General features: G+C 41.9%; 5 protein-coding genes across 7 annotated transcripts; 1 reads left to right on the top strand and 4 right to left on the bottom strand.

The window, feature by feature from the left end:
- Positions 1-5,851: 5,851 nt before the first annotated feature.
- On the bottom strand, positions 5,852-6,223 carry RB195_006022 (uncharacterized protein; the record flags this gene model as incomplete). Its single annotated transcript, XM_064178880.1, has 1 exon — positions 5,852-6,223. The coding sequence occupies one exon, from the start codon at positions 6,221-6,223 to the stop codon at positions 5,852-5,854; it is 372 nt and encodes a 123-aa protein (XP_064035885.1).
- RB195_006023 (uncharacterized protein) lies at positions 5,852-7,422 on the bottom strand (the record flags this gene model as incomplete). 2 transcript variants are annotated; one of them, XM_064178883.1, is made up of 5 exons in its annotated part: positions 5,852-6,275; positions 6,349-6,554; positions 6,730-6,818; positions 6,869-7,071; positions 7,148-7,422. In XM_064178883.1, 5 exons carry the CDS (start codon positions 7,420-7,422, stop codon positions 5,852-5,854), a joined length of 1,197 nt encoding a protein of 398 aa, XP_064035884.1. The 2 variants fall into 2 exon arrangements, with proteins under 2 accessions (XP_064035884.1, XP_064035887.1); XM_064178882.1 differs by lacking the exons at positions 5,852-6,275; positions 6,349-6,554; positions 6,730-6,818; positions 6,869-7,071 and having other exon boundaries at positions 7,132-7,422.
- Positions 6,723-7,082, bottom strand: RB195_006024 (uncharacterized protein; the record flags this gene model as incomplete). The annotated part of the gene is made up of 1 exon (XM_064178884.1): positions 6,723-7,082. The coding sequence occupies one exon, from the start codon at positions 7,080-7,082 to the stop codon at positions 6,723-6,725; it is 360 nt and encodes a 119-aa protein (XP_064035886.1).
- Positions 7,423-7,464: 42 nt separating the features above from the next.
- Positions 7,465-7,704, top strand: RB195_006025 (uncharacterized protein; the record flags this gene model as incomplete). The annotated part of the gene is made up of 1 exon (XM_064178885.1): positions 7,465-7,704. One exon carries the CDS (start codon positions 7,465-7,467, stop codon positions 7,702-7,704), a length of 240 nt encoding a protein of 79 aa, XP_064035888.1.
- A 3,183-nt stretch (positions 7,705-10,887) lies between these two features.
- On the bottom strand, positions 10,888-19,069 carry RB195_006026 (uncharacterized protein; the record flags this gene model as incomplete). 2 transcript variants are annotated; one of them, XM_064178886.1, is made up of 17 exons in its annotated part: positions 10,888-10,977; positions 11,056-11,184; positions 11,255-11,373; positions 13,459-13,594; positions 13,670-13,816; positions 14,372-14,487; positions 14,552-14,659; positions 14,849-14,888; positions 14,953-14,987; positions 15,354-15,458; positions 15,597-15,675; positions 15,738-15,824; positions 16,031-16,141; positions 16,217-16,277; positions 18,104-18,177; positions 18,256-18,330; positions 19,031-19,069. In XM_064178886.1, the coding sequence occupies 17 exons, from the start codon at positions 19,067-19,069 to the stop codon at positions 10,888-10,890; spliced, it is 1,551 nt and encodes a 516-aa protein (XP_064035890.1). The 2 variants fall into 2 exon arrangements, with proteins under 2 accessions (XP_064035890.1, XP_064035889.1); XM_064178887.1 differs by lacking the exons at positions 14,849-14,888; positions 14,953-14,987.
- Positions 19,070-19,691: the final 622 nt, after the last annotated feature.

Below are 19,691 nucleotides of genomic sequence, written 5' to 3' on the forward strand. Positions count from 1 at the left end.
CAAGCGAAAGAAAAATTTGACCTATACAGCGTAGTATACTTCCTGCTCCTGTCCTATTAGGTGCAGCGCCCTGAACTGGTACTATTTTTCTCTGGGAGGATAAAAACACTGACTTGACACATCGGTAACCCCCCAATTCCTTGTATAAGCCAGCCGTCAAACTTCAAACGATTCTGGATTGAAGTGAACGCGGAGGCGCAACTCTAGCGGACTGATTAACGAAGGACACTTTAGACACACTAAATTAGCTGAGGGCCCTCAAAACTGCTCTAATCGAACTACATTTAGGGCACAAAAACCGTTGTTAACTGTATAGCCGCTTTACCAATTGAGAAGAGAATTATTCGGAGAATAGTTTCAATCGACAGTTGATCAGTGGAAATGAATAGCTGAGTCAGTCGAGGCCCTAAATCCTAAGCATTAGTCTTCGAGGATCCATGACATGTAATCTAATGCTACTAACGGGAAAAAAGGAAGATAGAGCTGGAACTGCTAATGCTTAAACGTCACCAAGCACTGCAAATGGGCTTACTGGAAGTGAATAGTTAAGTGATATCATGTAGTAGTTCCAACAAAAAAAGAACCGAATACAACCTGAGAAATGACTCCTAAACAATCTGCATTTGACAACTAAGAACGACATTTGCACTCCGAAGTACAGAGTCCGATTAGTGCAGAGTATGAGTGTCCACCCAACCACTTTTTGCCCAACTGAATTCCACTGCTGCAAAACAACGGCATCAACTCAGTACGAAATCGTTTCTCCTACCATACTTCACCAGAAATGTGTTGTGTGATTTGAATTCTCACAAATAACTGTAGTAGGTCGACCCTGTGACACTGGAGTGCGTTATCAGTCAGTTTGGGGAAATCCTGTCTTCACATTCATGTGTTTCTACAATATTGAACATTTCATAAACCGTATCCTCACAGCTATTGACCGTTTGAAATAAGTAAATTTGTGATAGCTTGCGAATCTCGTGATGATGATGTGGTATTTGGCGATACACAAGTATTCACATAAGGCGATTTATCCTTATGGTTAGGTGGATAGTGGTTCTGGCTTGTAACTGGTAGATGGTTAGCGGTTAGGGCCCCGTGGTGAGCAGCCAGTAGTGATGTGGTTGAAAGTGATTAATAGTGTGTGCGTGAACACCTTTAACTACATTAACCGAGAATATGGAAATATCAAAATAAGACGTCTATCGCACACCAAAATAGAAAAAAAGAAAATGCACGCGCCGGCTGGGGGACTTGTGCCAGATACGACACCGTAAACTGCTGAAAATGACCGCTGAAAGGGACAGAGGCCTGATGAAGTAGGCACCAAGTAGAACCGCGAAGGGCTAGGCGCAAGCCGAAAGAGCGTCATCTACGAGGGAGACGTACACTCTACGGGTGATCCTAGCTGTAGTTTATGGTTACCTAGAACTACCAGAACGATAGGTGTGCGCCCGTGGGCAAAGGTCCTGCTTGATTATGACAACGCAGCCAACGGTGTCTGAAACATGAAGATTGAAGCATTTACCTAGACTGGCCAGTGTGAGGGCGTTATGGAAGCATTTGGTGTTCTGTGGTTTTCTAGAGGAGGATTGTCCCATATCAAAAAGTTGTAGTGAAATAAACGACGGAGGTTATTGATCCCTGTCCAGTAAGATATAATTGCGGTAGTGGATAGTGATGATGGTAAAGATACCGACATGACCATTAGTACTGCAGCGGTAATAGGTTGAGATGAAGGTCCCCATGTAATTGGTCAGCTTATATGTTAAAATGGTGTACGATATTTATTGTAAAACGATTGATCGATTGTAAAATGGTGTAAGGCTCATGGCAAGATGGTGTACGATTTAAGACGGATCTGGGGTAAGATGGTGCATTATGCGGTAGAGTGGTTTCACCGATAAATAACTGGATGATGTGGACTGTCCATGGTTAACAAGCAAGGAAGGACTGATGTTAAGGCTACGCTGTTGCAGGATAACCAAACACCTATTAAACACCAAATAGGCAAAAACTTAAAAGGGAATAGTGTTAAAACTGCTTAGAAAAACTACCAAAAGATCATATAGGAAATACAGATATAAGCTAACACTATGATGTTAAGAAAGAGTAATGGCTAGCGAATAAAGGCGAAAGAGAGGTAATTATAAGACGAGCGTAGAGGGAATGGAAACGACCATGAAAAAATTTAAAATAGGACAAATTTAATAAAACATTTACAAATGGGGTGACAAAGGTGGTGACACAAGCAGTCGTAAAACGGCACACATAATAAATGCGAATACGACATCAAATAACAAAAAAATAGTAGAAGCGTGGACTGTGGCTGACGGATGCCAAGGGAATAAAATAAGAAGGATTTCATAACCTGTAGGGACCTCACTACGGCAATGGTGGTAATAGGGGAGCAAATGGACTAGAGCACAAAACCTTAAGGCCAAGTAAAAGAGGGCTGTTACTGAAGGGTATGCGCGCGCGGAATAGGAGGCGGGCTGATGCGGATCGATGCGGCAAGATGCGGATAAAACGGAAAGTAGTGGAATTGAGAGGAAAACAAGCGGCAAACATGGGATGAACTGGTAAATTTGGAAAATGGTAGCCATGAAATGGTAACATAAATATTCAAAAAAGCAGTCGAGTGGTGTACGAGGTGGGATATAGTGGAAGGTTGATGAACATTTTTATCAGCAATAAGAATCACGCCTCCTACCGAAGAAATGAATGGGCTTCACCCACCCTGATGGATGCGGTGCTGATGGATATTACGAATAAGTAGTCCTTGTGCCAGATATTCCAAATGTTCAAAATAGCTAGTGTTTCTTTATAACACTCTGAATACCGGTGTGAAGAAATACATATATAGGGAACCGCGGTGTGGAACTGTGAGATTGGTAATAAGGCATGCTTGATGGCTTTTCTTAATGCGGACTTGAAGAGAGCCCCTAGCAAACACTAGCTGCAGAAAAGTGTTGCAGGGGAATCTTTTGAGATGCAGATAGAAGAAGATATCGGAAATAGTACAAAGGAGGACGAGTTGAGAGAAGTGCGGTAGGGATTTCCTCCGACATAATACTCCACTAATAGGCCAGTAGCCCTGCTGAGCAAAGTCGGAATTCGGACTTCTTCTCGTCGCGAGAAGGAAATCATCACTGAAAGGTTCTACTCGAATCTTTTTCGTTCGTCAACTTCTGTGATATGCCCGACCATGCCCACTGGTAAAGCTCCTCTCGGAAATACGAGTCGCTATCATGAGCAAAGCATGAAACCTGGAACAGTCCATGTACCTGATTTCATATTAGCAGATTTTCTTCGGGATAGTGGCCATCCGTTTCGTGTAATTCTAGCGAAGCACATGACGTCCAATCTTCAGAAAGAAAGGATCGCACACTGGGAGACCTCACGAACCATTCTCATACATAGGAAAGGTGTCCAAGAACTGAGCAGTTCCACAACCCCCACGTCATTTTCTAGAACCGCTTTTCGTAGACCGCTCCGTACCGCTCTGCTCATATCATCAGATATATAAGGTAAACAGAAACGGATCTTTTCTGGGCCATCCACTACGTTGGATCTTCGAGAGAGATGTCGTGCTTGTCGGGTAGTATCATCTCTAGTTGGATACCTATTGGATATTACTACTTTATGGGCCAGATTTACAGGCCATGTTTTCCTGGCTATTCGATGAGACCCTTGCCGCGGTCCTGTACACCTGTCCTGTTACCTACAACAGATTTTTTCATTTTGCTGGAATGCGCTGAAAGATAGTGGATTAAGATGCTTTTGCTACTGGCTTTCCGGTAACACTCAGTCTTTCATATCCCATTCCGCAAGTAAATGTGCACATTCAAGAAAGCCAACCAGCTGTCTATCTGTCTACCCCTTGTGAACTTAATGTGCGGACACTGCTGGTTGAGAAGATTGAAGCACGTGTCTAGTTCTGCTTGTGTTGAGTAGACGACGCAACAATCATCTATGTAACAATAATACAGCAGTGGTTTACGGTCCCTTCCCCCCTTTTCTCCAAAAATCTTTTCCCCCCCGGGGGGGAAAAAAATGTTAAAAAATTTTTGTGGGGGAAAAAAAAATTTATTTAAAAATTGGGTTGCCCCCCCAAAATTTTTTAAAGGGAAAAAATTTTAAAACCCAAATTTTGAATTGAAGGAGGGGGGCATCCCAAGCGGATTGAGGCAAATCTTTCCTTTAAAATAAAAAGTTTTCGATCTTGGCTTTTCGATCTTGACCATGAAAACAATGGCAAGAGCGGGTGCCAGCCTTTCTCCCATAGCTAGGCCTCTAAGTTTTCAGTAATACTGTCCCGACCATCGGAAAATAAAGCAATTCAGGCATTCATTTATCACTGTCATGATCTGCCTAATGCTCAATCCATACATGTTCAATGAAGCCTGGCGCTACGTGAGCAGTTCGTGAACAGCCTGCATCACTAGATCGTTTGAAGCGTTCGTATAGAGTAACGTAACCTCAAAGGTCTCTACTACACAATCACGCTCAAACGAGGTACTGCGAAGATGTTTTACTAAGTTGTAGATCATAGCTATCTGCCGATAGCCTATAATCTATGAGGTAACTGCTGAGGTGGGCAGGGACATATTTGAGCAGCTGATTTAGGATTATGTTCAGCAGCCGGAAAATTCTATCTGTGGGGCTTCCGATATCGCTCTGGTCATGAGATATGTAAGATAAACAGAACGGGATCTTTTCTTGGATATAGCCACTTTATTGGCAAGATTTACAGACCATGTTTTTCTTTCCAGAAGTATGAGGGCATAATAAAATCACTTTCTAAGGAAAAAAGGAGCATACGTATTGATGGAGGATTCCTCTCCAATCTTCCCTTTGTGGACGACATCGTTTCTTTTTAAGTACCTGACTGACCTGACTTAATCGGTGGGCTCATTTCATCGCCTGACGCGATTACCCGCATCATCACTGAGGTGTGCCGTCTTTCAACACAGCTCTGCCCAACCTTCTCGATCTGCTGCTTGCACAGAATCCACCCAATCGTCGCTATTCCAAAACCTTACGTGCGAAATCTTACGTCTCGCCTGAACTGCCTACCCACGCCGAGTGTCCTCAGGTCCTCTTTCACCACCTCAGTCCAGAACTTCGTTTTCGGCAGGGTGGCTTCTTCTACCTCGAACACGAAAAACTCCTCCCTCGTTGAACAAGGCGATCTGCCGGTCTCTTTAATGTATGACCAAAGAAACGAAGACGGTTTACTTCAGCCACTTTCGATGGCGGTGCAAGATGTCCATATCTTCCACGTGTCATCCGCCGGTATACCACATCAATTTCTGCGTAGAGATCTTCATTATGGTATACCCTAGGCCAGAAGTAGCCAAGTAGCTTAAGCAGCCTTCGTTCCGTGCAATCAAGCCTCTCCATCACCGTAGATGTTGCTTACCAAGTCTCCGATCCGTACATTATGATGAAGCGAATTGCGGAGAGGTAGACTCGCAGTTTGACTTCGTTGGTGATGATAGTCGACCACAGGCATTTCGTTAAGGAGTTATATGCAGATGTGGCCTTGGCGCATCTTTGCTGGATATCTTTCTCGTACCTGCCGTCATAGATGCGAAACTCAGAGCAGGTGCCCTGACCCCTTCACTTTTGAACGGTAGGGGAAAGGACCTCTTTCACTTTTAAATGGTTGGCAAAATTAACCCCTTCACTTTTGGACGGCTGTCGAAAGGACTCCCTTCACTTAAGCTGCACCCAACGAGCTAAACCCCCTTCACCTGAGGAGGGTCCGGCTTCTCCTTATCGCACCTATGCCTGCCGTTGTTCTTCAGCGTACTACAGCCCAGGTAACAGAACTCATCGACGAGTTCTACCGGTTGTCCGTCCACGCTGATTCCCGTTCGAGGTCTCGAAAAGATCCACATCTGCTTGCATTTATCAGGCGTAGACGTAACCGATAGGCTGCAGCCAGTGTCGATAAAAGGTTGATAACATGTTGAAGTTTCATACTGCTTCCCGCGAATATAACAACATCGTCTGTGTACTCGAGATCGGTCAAGGGGCATCCTGCCAGGATGATATCGACAGGGCGCTGATCAACTGTTCTTCGCATAATGTCGTCGATGGCGAAATTGAACAGAAAAGGTCCTGCCCCAGCCCCTTGTCTTACTCCAGTTACCACCTCAAATGGTGATGTACATCCGGCTGGTGTTCGAACTGCAGCAGTTGTTCGTTGATTCATGTCATCAAGCAAGCCAACAAACCTTCCTGGTACTCCATCGGCGCGGAGCGCACTGGAAAGATGGCCTCGGAGAGTCGAAAACGGCTTCAAAGTCCAGAAATGCTAATTGCATTGGCCTTGAACACCGCTGCCAGATTTCAATCACTTTCCTGACGATGAACACCTGGTCAATCGTAGATCGGCCAGGACGAAAACCAGCTTGCTCGTCGCGCGTTGTTTCTTCGCGATGTTTGATGAGTCGGTCCAGAATAATCCGCTCCAATACTTTGTATATAACACGCAGCAAAGAGAATCCACGGTAATTTCTAGGGTCCGTGACGGACAAATTCCTCTGGGAGTAATAATGATAGCGTGCCCCACGAGTTAGGTATCCTCTCGTCTATCCATATTGTAAGGATGATCTTTGTCATCTCACAAATCTCAGGAAGATATTTCAGCATTTCTGCGCTAATCCCGTCGTCTCCAACAGATTTTCCATTCTTCATTTTTTGAATACAAACTAGAACCTCCGTCTCGGTCGATGGCTCCTCGTCATGTGTCGGCCTACGAACATGCTCGAGTTCAGGAGCTGAGGTGTTTGCCGGTTCAGCAAGGTCTTGAAGTGATCCCTCCAAATTGGAATGGTTGCTTCACCGACAGCTACACCATTGGCAGTGTTAAGGACAGCAGAACATCTTTTCATTTTGCCGCTATACTGTTTTAGTAGAGCGTAGGCTTTCCGCGGGTTCTTGTCTTCCCAAGCTTTTTTGAACTCCATCGCTTTTGACGTCCACTCGTTATCGCGGTCTTGTTGCAGTTGACGACGCAGCTCCCTTCTAAGACGCTTTTCCTGGTTGAAGTCACCACTGCTGCGACACATACAGAATTGTACCTGCATTTTGTTTCCACAGATGCAAAGGCAAACTTCTTCAACGGCAATAGAACCGGAAGCGTTTCCTTGCAGCGCCCTGGATGCACTTTGTGAAAGAATCCGCACTGCTAAGCTTCTTTCTCGTCCGTACTCCATCATGAATAGACACACGTTCGCGGAATTTCGTCTTGCATTCTTCGTCTTTCAGACCTGCCGTGACGACGTCCCAAACAGCACTAGATTTTCGAATATCCGACTGAGGAATATTCCTCGCCAAAATGTAGTCGAGCGGAATTTTAAGAATACTCATCTTCCGCTTGCGCTGCTCTTCACGCAATAAAAGGACCATGTGAGCTGATGGCGTCGATGATTCTTCTTAAACGTGCAAGCGATGGTGAGGTCCGTCTGTCATAAGTCGACCAGACAGTCACCGCTGATCTGGACTTTCGCTATTCCTTCTCCTTATCCTACATTCCTGGAGAAACTCAAGGAATACTCATTCCTTTCTTCAGAAGATCGAGAAAGTTGGGCAGAGCTGTGTTCAAGGACGGCACATCTCGGCGAAGATGCGGATAATCGCGTCAGGCGACGACATCAGCCCGCCGATTACGCCAGTAAGTCATATGTATGAATAACATTAAAACTCCTTTGGGATGGGAAAATCTTTGCAAAATGCCAATTTTTGCTCGAACGCCGAAAAATGTATAATCTTGACCAACACCTAATAACTCGGAGTAGCTTAGTGCTATGCAGATCTGCTTCCAGAACATTGTAGCCAAGGATTTTCTCTATCACGTGCTACATCACCCAGTTTCCAGGAGCTCGCAGTTTTTCCTAATTTTCGATGGGACATAGATGGGAAAAATGACATTTTGTCCCCTCTGGATTCCAAAAAGACTAGGAAGTGGGGAAAACAGCGGTTTGTCTATATGTTTGAACAAACATTCTTCTCTGGAAAACTAACCCATATTTTTCTTCTGCTCCTCTTATAACGAAGTAATTCGCCATCATTCTTATATAACGATGTGCACAGAATCCAATATTTGTTTCGCACATTAAATCTACCTCTAAACTTCTGGAAACCACGCATAATTAAATTCTTCATCTTTTAGGATGGGTTTCATGTTTCTAACTCTTTTGCAAAAATTTGACTTAGCGAGGTGTGGGACCTGTGTCGTACCATTTTCTTGTTGTAGGAACAGAATGTTGGTTTTTTTTTTCTCGATCTTCCTCAGTAATCGACCTTTGCACCTGACTCTTCTATGTTTTGTCGTATTATTTCCCTTAGTCGGTATTTAAAGATATTTCATAGATTTTAGAAAAAGAATGAGAAGAATAAAAATGAAAATGTTTGAATACCAATATTCCAACCACATTTCAGCAAATTTGCTTCTTCTACTACTTCTTCTGCTTGTTCTACTCTTTGTCGCTTCTGTCAACTTCACGTTTGTCCACTGTTCCTCGCCTAATTTTCGATTTTGGTTTTTCAAAACACACAAAATTTCCAATATATTGAATTGGTAGCAACAGAGTTGTCGCAGGAACGATGGAGGAGAATAAGCAGCAGAGATTGGGGGGAGGGGACCGTATTTCGCAATCGAGAGGGTCGTATCCCATCACCACACTTGACCTTGTTGACGACGCACTCATTGGTGTCAACTACAAGGTGAAGAATAAACCCAAATAATGGTGTTGACCATCTGTTTTTTAAATAAAGGATCATTTGAGGTTTATGAGCGCGTGCCTAACCTACACAATGATTTGCAAGAGCCAGCCGATGTAACAAGTCAGTTTTTTATCCCTTTCTTAGACAGCTCTGGTACCATTCCGACGAACTTATGCAAGATTTTTTTGCCCTAAAGCGTTTTTTAACCGTCTACCATGTAGCCACCGAGTCTTGCGTATAATCATCAAACCTTGCATTGTAACCATTATGTTCGTTATAAGGTTTTCATTCAAATGAACGGTGACGAATTCTCGTCACCGTTCATTTATGTTCAAACATTATTGTCTCTCTGTGACGCCGAATCGCCAGAGGAGTCACCTGTCGAAGATGTGAGATGCCTGGCAGACCGTGCCTGGGCCGCAATAACCATTTCAGCTATATAATATCGCCTGCTCTATAAGAGGGCGGAGTCAGTGTTGAAATCTTGAAGTTTGTAATAAAAGTGAATTCAACATCATTCTTTTTGTGAGAAGAACTGGGTATTTGAGGTACTGAAAAAATTAATAGAGGCTGCAAAAATTTCTGTTTTGTGAAAACAGACGAAAATTTCCCCAATCTGGTCACTCGAAAACCATGACCAGCTGTCACCCAACGTTAGCGCCTAATTCTCTTCTCTTCTAAGTAAAGGAAGAAGAGTTCTAGGCAAGTACCGAATCGCGAGACTTAAGCGTTCATTCTAAGCTGTTGATAGCTGTTCAAAAATTGGACCAAATAAATAAACAGAGTAATATTGTAAGTTTGACACTGAAAAAACCAGACATTTTCAAAGCTAGAAGCTTACAATATAAACTATTGTCAATTACAAGCTGTTTGCTGAAAAACTTCCGAGGAGATTTTTCACAACTTGGAAAGTATGGCTTTTTATTAATCTTCAGATTTCGGGGAGCACTGGATTTCGTGAATTTCTTCGAAGAAGAATGGATTATTCTTTTTGTGCACCATTTTGTACAAGAGGTTCGATTAGAGACTTGTGCGGCGCCGCATCTTCCGGGCCGTTTTTTACGGCAATTAGAAGAGATGGACGAAATCATTTTTTTTTTTTTTTTTCTTTTTTTTAATTTTTTTTTTTTAATTTTTCCCCCCCCTTTTTTTTTGGGGTTTTTTTTTTTTTTTTTTTGGGGATTTTTTTTTAATTTTTGAAGAGAATGGAAATTTCGAACCAACATATGATGTGGGGTATCAAAATGCTCTAAATAACCTCCTGATTACGGATGTACTAAACATTTTGTCCAATTTCGAGAAATAAGCGGAAATCCTATGAACACCCCTTCCTTCCATGGAGATGTATCCGCGGGATATGCCAATGGCAGGATTGCGGAGGTGTGAAAGTAATTAACGGGGCTTGAGGAAATTTTGCCCGTTTTCAGGCCACACATCTGTCAAAAGTAAATTCTCGAAGTATATTTGAAATCAGCAGCTCATTTACTTTCGAACGGTACTTTCAAAATTTAATTTTGACCTCTTCCAAAGGATTCCGACGGTTCGCGACGGATTAATCCGTCGGCGGCGGATTTTGGGACACAAGTTAGTAGCGGTGTTGTAGTCATTGGTAACTTTGTATTCGTGATGCACTGTTGATTGTGTTTGTTTGTCTTTTGAACAACATTGGCATAATTGGTCCAAAATTCAATTTGTCTTCAGAGCAGAAATGTCGCATTAATAAACCACATGTTAGTGGTAGAATCCTAATTTTCCTTACTGTTTCTTGTAATGGTGGTTGCTGAAGAAACTGTAGTGATCGTGGTGGTTACAGTTCTGTGTAAGTTTTTATGTTGTAAAAAGGTATTAATTGAAGAAAATATCAAACATCTATCTAGTACCTGTTTTTGAGACATGTGATAAGACACGAGTTGAATCTCTGGAAAGATGTGCTGAGTGAAAAGTAGGATAAAATTGAAATGAGGATATAAAAGGACTAGGTGAAAGCCACTTTACAACAATAATCAAAGCTAAGTTAAGGGTCAATCAAGTAGTAGGAAGAGGAGTTGAAATCGGCTATAATTATAAGCGTTGAGCCAGTAGACTTGCTCCATACTGCACGCATCTTCTTGCGTTGCTGCTCTTAGAATATCTAACAACTTCCCACATTCAAACAGATAACATTACAATGAGTAGGGCAGCAACACAAAGAGAAAATAGCAAGAAAACGAGGTAGAGGGCGGCAACTCCATATAACGGCTGAAAATCATAGTTTTGATCGGATGAAGAAGTCTTTTCTTCATAGCTCAGCGAATTTATCATAGTATTTCCAGTTACCTTTTTATTGACAATTCTTGGTGGGCTGCTGACAACTTTCCCCGCGTCATCGTAACGATGCGATGTACGATTTCGCATTTCCATTGCAGCTGTTTTACTGGGTGCTTTCGATTTCAAGTAGGAAAGTACCTGAAATGTAATCGAACGACAAGGAAGCATCTAGCTGCGGAAACTAACTTTGAAAAAGGTTGAGATTTACCTCAAAAAGCGCGATGCTAAGGACGGCTACGAGAACGTAGAAGATCATCACCAAGAAGCCCCATGATGCATCAGACCACAACGATACAAATGAATTCGCGGCGATCATGATTGCTACGACTAAAAGGAGGGAAACTGGCACCGATGGAGACCGAGTGATGGAAAGGAATGCTAGTAACCACACAAGTGAACTCAGACTATTCTGGTGAACACATATTTTCCGATGTTTTGCGGTTTGAAAGCATATGTTGGTAGAAGAAATTCCATAAATACGCTGCCTTCAAGGACAGGTCACTTATTTATTTGAACGCACATGTAACATTTAATTCAATTACTGGTCAGTTCACAAAAATGTTCGAAAAAAAGCCACTTTATTTCGTTTTGACGCAATTAATGCAACATGATGAAGGACTGTTTAAACTGGAATCATTTTACAAACATCAACACCATACTACGTTCAAAACACTGTTTTCACAACATTTCTATAAGCAGCATAGCAGGAAGCTATGAGTGCTTATACTCCTCTGTCTCAATACATAACGCCTGGCTTCAATTTCCATTTCGATAGTTAGCGTAATTAAAAGTGATCCGTTCTTATCCCTACATCACTGTTGCTTTTTTTGTAATTTTGTAATTTTTTTTGTAGTGAATGACTGAAGCGATCGTCAGCTGAGTGAAAGATAGGGTCACGTCGTGGTCTCTTATAAAAATAACATAATTGTGCTATTACTATTATTGTTTCTAGATTCGCGGGGAATCATTTCTTTTTCCATGAGAAGAAGTAACTTGATTGACCCACCTTATAGAAAACTCTATTCCACCTTCTCCAATTTTAGAAAATTAAGATGCAACGAAACCCTGCTCGGATTCCGGCAGAATATTGTGTTCTTCTTTTTAGACATACTTTTCATGTACAATTGGGAATGAATACATAACTACTATGGTTTATGAGTGGAAGTGAAAAAAGATGGATAATGAAGTCAACTGTTTATGTTCTAATTTTCTAGGTCTCTTATGGCAGATTAAACCATCGAAATTTGCACCCCTTGCAGTTTGCAGCGGCACAGGACAAAAAAAGCTGCGAGATGATTTATGTAGGCCGTTTACGAGGAGAGTAGTGATATCGTTTATCGTCTTCCTGCTAGGGAAAATTCCGACCAACAGTACCTTCAATGAAACGCTTCCAGAGCCCATGTTTTTTGTCCCCACACTTCTTTTCTGACAAAGACGTAAATGGAGAACGTTTTAGGCGATTACAAGTTTTCAGATCACCTTGTAATACTTGAAAAAGGATGACGAGGAAGTACAATAAAATGTATAATAAAATTAATTTTTTGAAGGAACAGGGTGGGGAAATAGTACTGTAGATAGTTTTCTTCTACTGTGGACAGTTTCTACTCGCCTATGTATTTTATATATGTACGTTCAGTTCAATTCAGAATCTTTGAGGTTCGCGTATCTCGCATGAACGCGTCATGTCTATAGAGTGTGTCCCAGCAGCTATCCGATTTGTCAGAGAGTCAACTCAGGGTTTTATCCTCCGGAAGGTCTGGTATTAATCTATCCATCCCATCCGATGAAGGATCTCGGTTAGCACAGAGCCGGTTCAAATTATTAAAGGCATCACCCCACGAATCTGAGGTGGTGCAGATTTTAGGTGGAGTATTCATATACGGGATAGTGGATTATGGATAGGGAGGTGATTCCGTCCATTTCTTGCTAATTGCCGTAAAAAAGGGCCCGGAAGATGCGGCGCCGCACAAGACTGGCGCGCTCCAATCGAACCTCTTGTACAAAATGGTGCGCCAAAACGAATGAAGCCGTATCTTCCGGGCCGTTTTTTACGGCAATTAGGAAGAAATGGACGGAATCACCCCGCTCTCCGTAGTCTCCTATCCTGTATAAGAATACTTCACCTGAAATCTGCACCACCTCAGATTCGTGGGGTGATGCCTTTAACGGTGCGGCCTCAGCGAACCCTCCGTCCCCTGCGCTACACCCGAACCTATGCCAAGATCAATATAAAATAAAGAAAGAGGAGGAGAAGAAAAAGGACCTCGTAGTTTTTGCAGTCCTGTCTAGAATCGCTCATCTTTGCATACAACTGTAACATTGCTACCACTCTCCAAAATCATATACTTGCATGAAAGGATTTTGGTGGAGAAAAGTGACTATTGAAAGTCTTTGCATAGAGGAAAAATTTACCTGCAAAAACAATTCCTAAAACTCCTAGTGAGCGATGAGTCCAGTTGAAAATTGGTCGAGCGCCGGTATCAGGTTGGCATCGCATTAGTGCCAGTAGAGGCTGTATAATTGCTACCAAAATCGCTATCGTTCCGAGCTGCAAAAAGGGCTCTTCAAAAATATTCAGGAAAATAATTCTCTGCGAGAAGTTAGCAAGAACTCTCAACCTCACCAACGAATGTACACTTCCAGGACTGAAGTTAGCACTTGCCGAGTTGTTCACCGATGGTCCCTCCCACGTCCATTCCTTTGCAATAAAAATTAAAAGCGTTGAAAGAAGAATGAACGGGAGGGCAACAATGTTAAGTGTCCGGTGAATCTGAAACAACAGAAGAAATTCAGAAGGAAGACTCTTTCGCCAACAAAATGAAAAAAAATCAGAAAGACACGAGGATTCCTTTCATAAAAACTTGAAGGCATCATGCCGCGAAGTCGTCGATTTTGGGATCTTTCTAGGAAAAGATACAGTTACGAGTGTAGATCACGAATGTGGGCGCGAGCTTGCTCAATTCATCCTGATTATCCTAAAAATAACCTGGGCAACGACTTTCCCAAACAAATTCTCCTACAAGGCCCCTTACAACCCGACACCTCTGAGCAATCGCCGCACTTGATAGCGAGCAGTCGAAAATCAATGGGGTTCTCTCATTAACCTATTCAAGTAAAATCAATGAATAGATTGGTGAGAAATACAGACGTTATAAAAAAAATTAGATCGACAAGGTCTTTTCCCACCCCATTTCTCAAAATAGTCGAAGAGAGTTGAGAGTGATCGCACCCATACTCATGATCTACGCCCCCATATCTTTTTCTCAGAGAGATCTCAACATCGTCGGCTCCGTTATATCCTTCTTTTAACACGAAAGCAGCTCACATGGAACCACCACTTCAACCCGCACGGCGATGAGGAAGGAAAGTGATCGCGAAGATAACGTGCCGAGAGTATGGCGGAGACAACAAGCACCAACCATGCGAAGATCATTAACATACCTGAGTCAATCAATACTCAGAATGTGTTCAAAAATGGCATCATAGTGACGATTCGGCCGCTCACCGTGGACTCTAATTAGCCAGAATTTAGTCTCTCGACTCATTGACGAAACAGGCGCCGCATCCTCAGCCTTTTTCGGTTGAAGGGCAGGATCGCTCGCATTCGTGGGAACTGAAAGGAAAAAGCAGGTCTTGTTGAGAAATGAATGGGGTCTATTTTGGGTGGGTTACAAATCTCCACAAAAATTAAAGCCGACTCGGAAATTGTTACAGGATAGTTGGAGTTCCAATCTCTTAAAAATTTGTACTTGTAATCAAACATACGTAGCTCCATGGAACTAACACTACACACACTACTTACGTTTTGGGTCTCCTAGAACAGCAAAGAAATCGTGGACGACCTGGTAAAATCGATTTTCCTAGAGAGCTGAATTTTCTAATAACTTATGAAGGATTTCAACTCACAACTTTTTTTAGAGATTCATGAAAGCGTATATGGCCTGCACAATGACTTGCGTGGCCAACCGATCTGTCTAGTCGGTGTTTTTAGCATCCCAGAGAGGTCTGGTACCAATTTATCGACCCAGGAGGGATGAAAGGCTTGGTTGGCCTGGGGCGGCTTCGAACCACCGGTTGTGGTTTTTTTGTGCAGCGAACCTTTTACCAGTGCGCTACACCCGCCCATTAGTTCTGTTAGTAATTGAAGCAAAATGATCTACATTGCCATTTTAATTATTTCGAAAAGCGAAATCCTCCTAAGGCACAATTTTTAAGGCATATCTTAAAGCGTATTTTTCAAAGCATCATCTAACAGAAAATTCTAATCTACGGTGTTCAAGATGTAGAGGACCTTCAGTTCTTCTCACCTTCTGCTTGTACGTCCCTCTTTCTCACCTCAGCTACATTTATCATCTTCTCAGAGATATATGGATAGTCAGGTGAGTTGAACTCTAAGCCGTGGATCCCCAGAGCTGAAAAGTAATTTTTCAAAGCATCAAGAATGAAATTTTGGAAGAACTTTAGGTAAGATCAGGCGATCGAAGTTAACCATGTGTGGAAAAATAGGATACAAGGATAAAAAGATAAATGTAAGGAAAAATGCGCTGTACATCGTGGATTATCGGCCTTGCCTCTCGCCAAAAATATCACGTATTTCTTGTTCAAGTCAGGTGCGAACTTGTTCTCTCCCTGGAAAAGTTAAGTAATTCGCAGTGCATTTGAGTTTGAGGAGGTGAGCAGCGCGAACTCACTGTCGTACTCTTCTGCCTAAAATGACAGTACATTCCATCTTCTCCCTTGTGAGCATGTACAAGCTTCAGGTTTTTCTCTTCTGCAGCCTGGAAAAATCAAATCGGATGAGGAAGAAATAGCCACTGCGAAGGTTACGAACATGCAATAAGATGCAAGGAACCGAAGAGGTGAATCCTGAGAGTTTAAAACTAAGAGATCCTGGAGAAATAGAACTGCTTGAGATAGATAATAGCAGCCAACGTTTAGTCGTGGAAACAAAGAGTAATCTTAAAAATATAGAAACATTTCTAACCTTATCGTCGTTGCTTTCTGGAGGAGAATTACTCTTGCCAACGTTGTAGGAGAAATGAACAGTTGGTTCTCCTCCATCGGGAAACACACAACCCGTTACAGGATCATCTCCCTTTAAAAATCTGCATATAGCGTTTGCAAGGAAATTGGTTCAATACTTAGAACATTAAAAGATAAAACAGCAGACCATATGATCATCTTCGGAAAATCCAACGGCAACATAGTTGTTGGAGTGGACATCATTCGTGCTAAAATGCAAATACTTGGAGTTGTCCACATAAAAAACCTCCAAAATCATACAAGAGGAGAAGAAATTAGCGTCCGATTATTTTCCTCACTACAACAAGCGGCACTACAACAAGTTTTTTGAAAAAATAAGATGTTAGCGCAGACTACCTCTTTCATTTTTCTTTTTCCAGAGGAAAATTACCATAACAAATGTCCATGACAGTGTGTCCGTTTCACTCTGCTTTTCCTACAGCTACATTGAATTGAATTCACTTTTATACAAGTTCTTGTCTTTTTCACTGCTAAGAAACAACTAACAAAAGTGAAACCTTGAAAATAACCGGTTTATCATTTCCCCAAGTAGCATTCCATGAATTACTCATAAAGCGATTGTTGGTGTGTTCGGCGACGCATTGTGTCGGCGCCGATTGTGTTCAGCCGCGTAAGCGCACCAGCCGCAACGCTCTTCTCAACTCCTCTCATTCCACTGTTTTACCTCGACCAAATGCACACCGCACTTGATCGGACGAACAAATCCGTGGGAAAGATAGCATAATACTCAATTTTGTTCCTTAGAAAAACCCACACTCTCGTCTTTTCACATTTTCTCAGGATAGAAGACGAGGTTGAAATGCACTATTACGTGCGTTATTACTATGATTCAGTGCGCTATTACAGTTCGTGGCTACCGTAGCCGTAAGGTGAACTTAATCTCAGTTTAAGGTGAACAAGAACACCACTTTGGCCAACATATGCAGCTATGCACGATCCATGAAAATGTCAATTATAATAAGTAGGCAGGTAGGTAAACGGTGGACATTTCTCTTTTTGTAAACCGAACCATCTCTTCTTGCACGTTTCGCCACGATAGAATTTGATTGGGTAAACAACAGATAAAAGGATTGTGAGCGAAAACAAGTTTCGAAGGATTTTTCGTTCGTTCTATTACAACTTGTGTATGGGAATGCGCAAGGGCATTTCTTGATATTTTCAGCTTATCCCATTTGGATTTGAAAGATTTTGTTGCTGGCAACTTGATGAAAAACCTGCCTAACTTGGAACTCTTAGAAAACACCAGTACCATAGCATTAGCCAAAATCTGCACTCTAAACGTTGCTTACAAAACACTTCACCAACTTTATTTACTGCATGCAATGAGGATTGATTACACTACGTTCTTTTCACTTTGTCTGTTTTTTACCGTTACTTTCAGCATTTTAATTTTTTTACTGATGAAACCCGTCATATCGCTTTATTTTCACAAAAGTTTCCGCTTGAAACGAAAGCTAAACTGCACAATTCAATCATTTATAAAGTTGTGAGCTCTTTTTGAGTAACTTCTGTTCCCAGTTAAAGTATTCTGCAAGTAAATCGCCGCACATTTTCATAGATTGCTTTGAGTGTTAATAGTTATTATACGAATTGCATCATTATTGAAGTGACCTCGAATGAGACAACTGTTACTGTTACACAATCTTGCTGAACTTTTTCAGGAAAGACCAGCGTAACCGGCACGTTAATGGATAGTAACTGATTTGATGCACATATGATCATAGCCTGTTATTGAAATTTGAGGAAATAACCGCAGTGGAAAAGTGTCAAAATTCCACAATACGCTTTAAAATAAAATCCCAATTATTTTGCGGCACCTTCATCGGTTACTCTGTGGAGTGCGCACTAATTCATCCGGAAGGATACGAGAAGAAAAAACGTTGGCGATTATGAGAAATCGACCCGATCCTTAAAATTTTGTCGTTTTTTTCGGCTCAAAACAACAACAATAGTCCTCCGTACACAACTTGTCAGTACACACCGACGGGTTTTTTTGTTTTCACTAAGAACGTACCTGAACATTTCCATATCAACCCAACCGTCTTCACTCGCACTGTAGGAGAACAACTGTCTACAATCATTTCGATTCTGAAATTTCGATATAAGCTTGAAAAAAGGAAAGGATGGAAAACCCGGTGTAGGAAAAACAAATTCATGTGAACTTGCCTCACAACCAGGCGGTACAAAGATGCATTTTTTCTGTTTTCCACACGTGGAATTGTCGAAATGGCCATTCACAAGCTGAATAAGCGGCATCTGTGTTTCTCATGGATAAACACGGAATGTTTCACTGCTTCTCCTTCTCTCTATCCCTTGTAAATCTAGTTTCAATCGAGACAATAAGAAAATTTCCATAGAAGCCTGTCATGCCATGGAAACGTGGAGCAAATGTGGGAGTTTCAAAAAGAATCCTGCAATCCAGGCAATTTAAAACGTTCTGGGAGAATCCCCTCATGTTAGATTTTTCGATTCAGATTAGATTCTCTCCACAATCGCCAATTTTTTAAATTCATAGACGCAGAGTGCAGCGGCAAAAACTCAATGACCTATCTGATCGCTTGCCGAAGGTAATTGACTATTTTGAAGGCGAAAATGTTGATTGAAATCCCTTTGTTGTTATAGAAAAGATAAAAATTCAAAAAATGTGAAAGGAAACTTAGGAGCGACAACCTTGTAGAAGACTGTACTACTACTGTATCTATCAAATAGAATTTTTGACCTCTTAGTTTCCAAAATCTCCAGGAGTGTTCTCGCATCATTTTTACACCATAGATGCAATAAGATGCTGAGCAGGCAAAGACTATTTAGGTAGGACAAACACTCAACTCCCGCACCTCCCATTCAAAACCAGGACAATCTTGGGAAAAATCTTTTCAAAAATAGCAGTGATGAAGTAGTGAAAGTACTTTCATGCACTCAAATATGAAAAATTGACACTTACCGGAAAGACCAAAAACAAGACGAGAACAGACAGATTCATCCTGAAATTTGAAGGATTATTGATAGCGAAAGAGTCGAGAACAAGAATGAGTCGGCGGAATGAGAGTAACACGTTGGGAGATCATCAGCATTAAATTGCTGCTACAACGTCTAGTTCCTAGGACATCTAGGTTCCTAGGCATGGGAATAAGCAGAGGCGAGCGAGATTCGTCAAACCTACCGGGAGAGGTCTTATTGGTGAATTCTGTTTAAACACAGAGAACATAGTGACCAGTTTACATTAACCAGATCGACGCAAGGACATGCAAGTGTGCACGCTTTTGGATCTCAAAATCGATGAGATCACAGAACCTTTCGACTGTGATGGATAACTTATGTGTGACAGAAGCAGAAGAAATCTATCCTCATCACTCAATGAACCTTAAAAAAGTATGGGAGGACGAAACCAACTAGTCACTTTTTTAGAAGTAGCAAAGATCAGTGGAAATAGCGACAGATGTGATGGAGGGAACGTGTGCACTTTAGCATTTCTCAGCACACCAGTCTGCTTACTAACTGCCGAAAGATAAAAAGTCAAGATGGTGTGAAAAGGATTTCGAGGTTACATGCAAGGACAAACTGTGGTGATTCTGCCGATAGTTTGACATTAATTTACCAGGCAG

Source organism: Necator americanus, chromosome I (genome assembly GCF_031761385.1).
Source record: "Necator americanus strain Aroian chromosome I, whole genome shotgun sequence".
In the NCBI taxonomy this organism is placed as follows: Eukaryota; Metazoa; Nematoda; class Chromadorea; order Rhabditida; family Ancylostomatidae; genus Necator; species Necator americanus.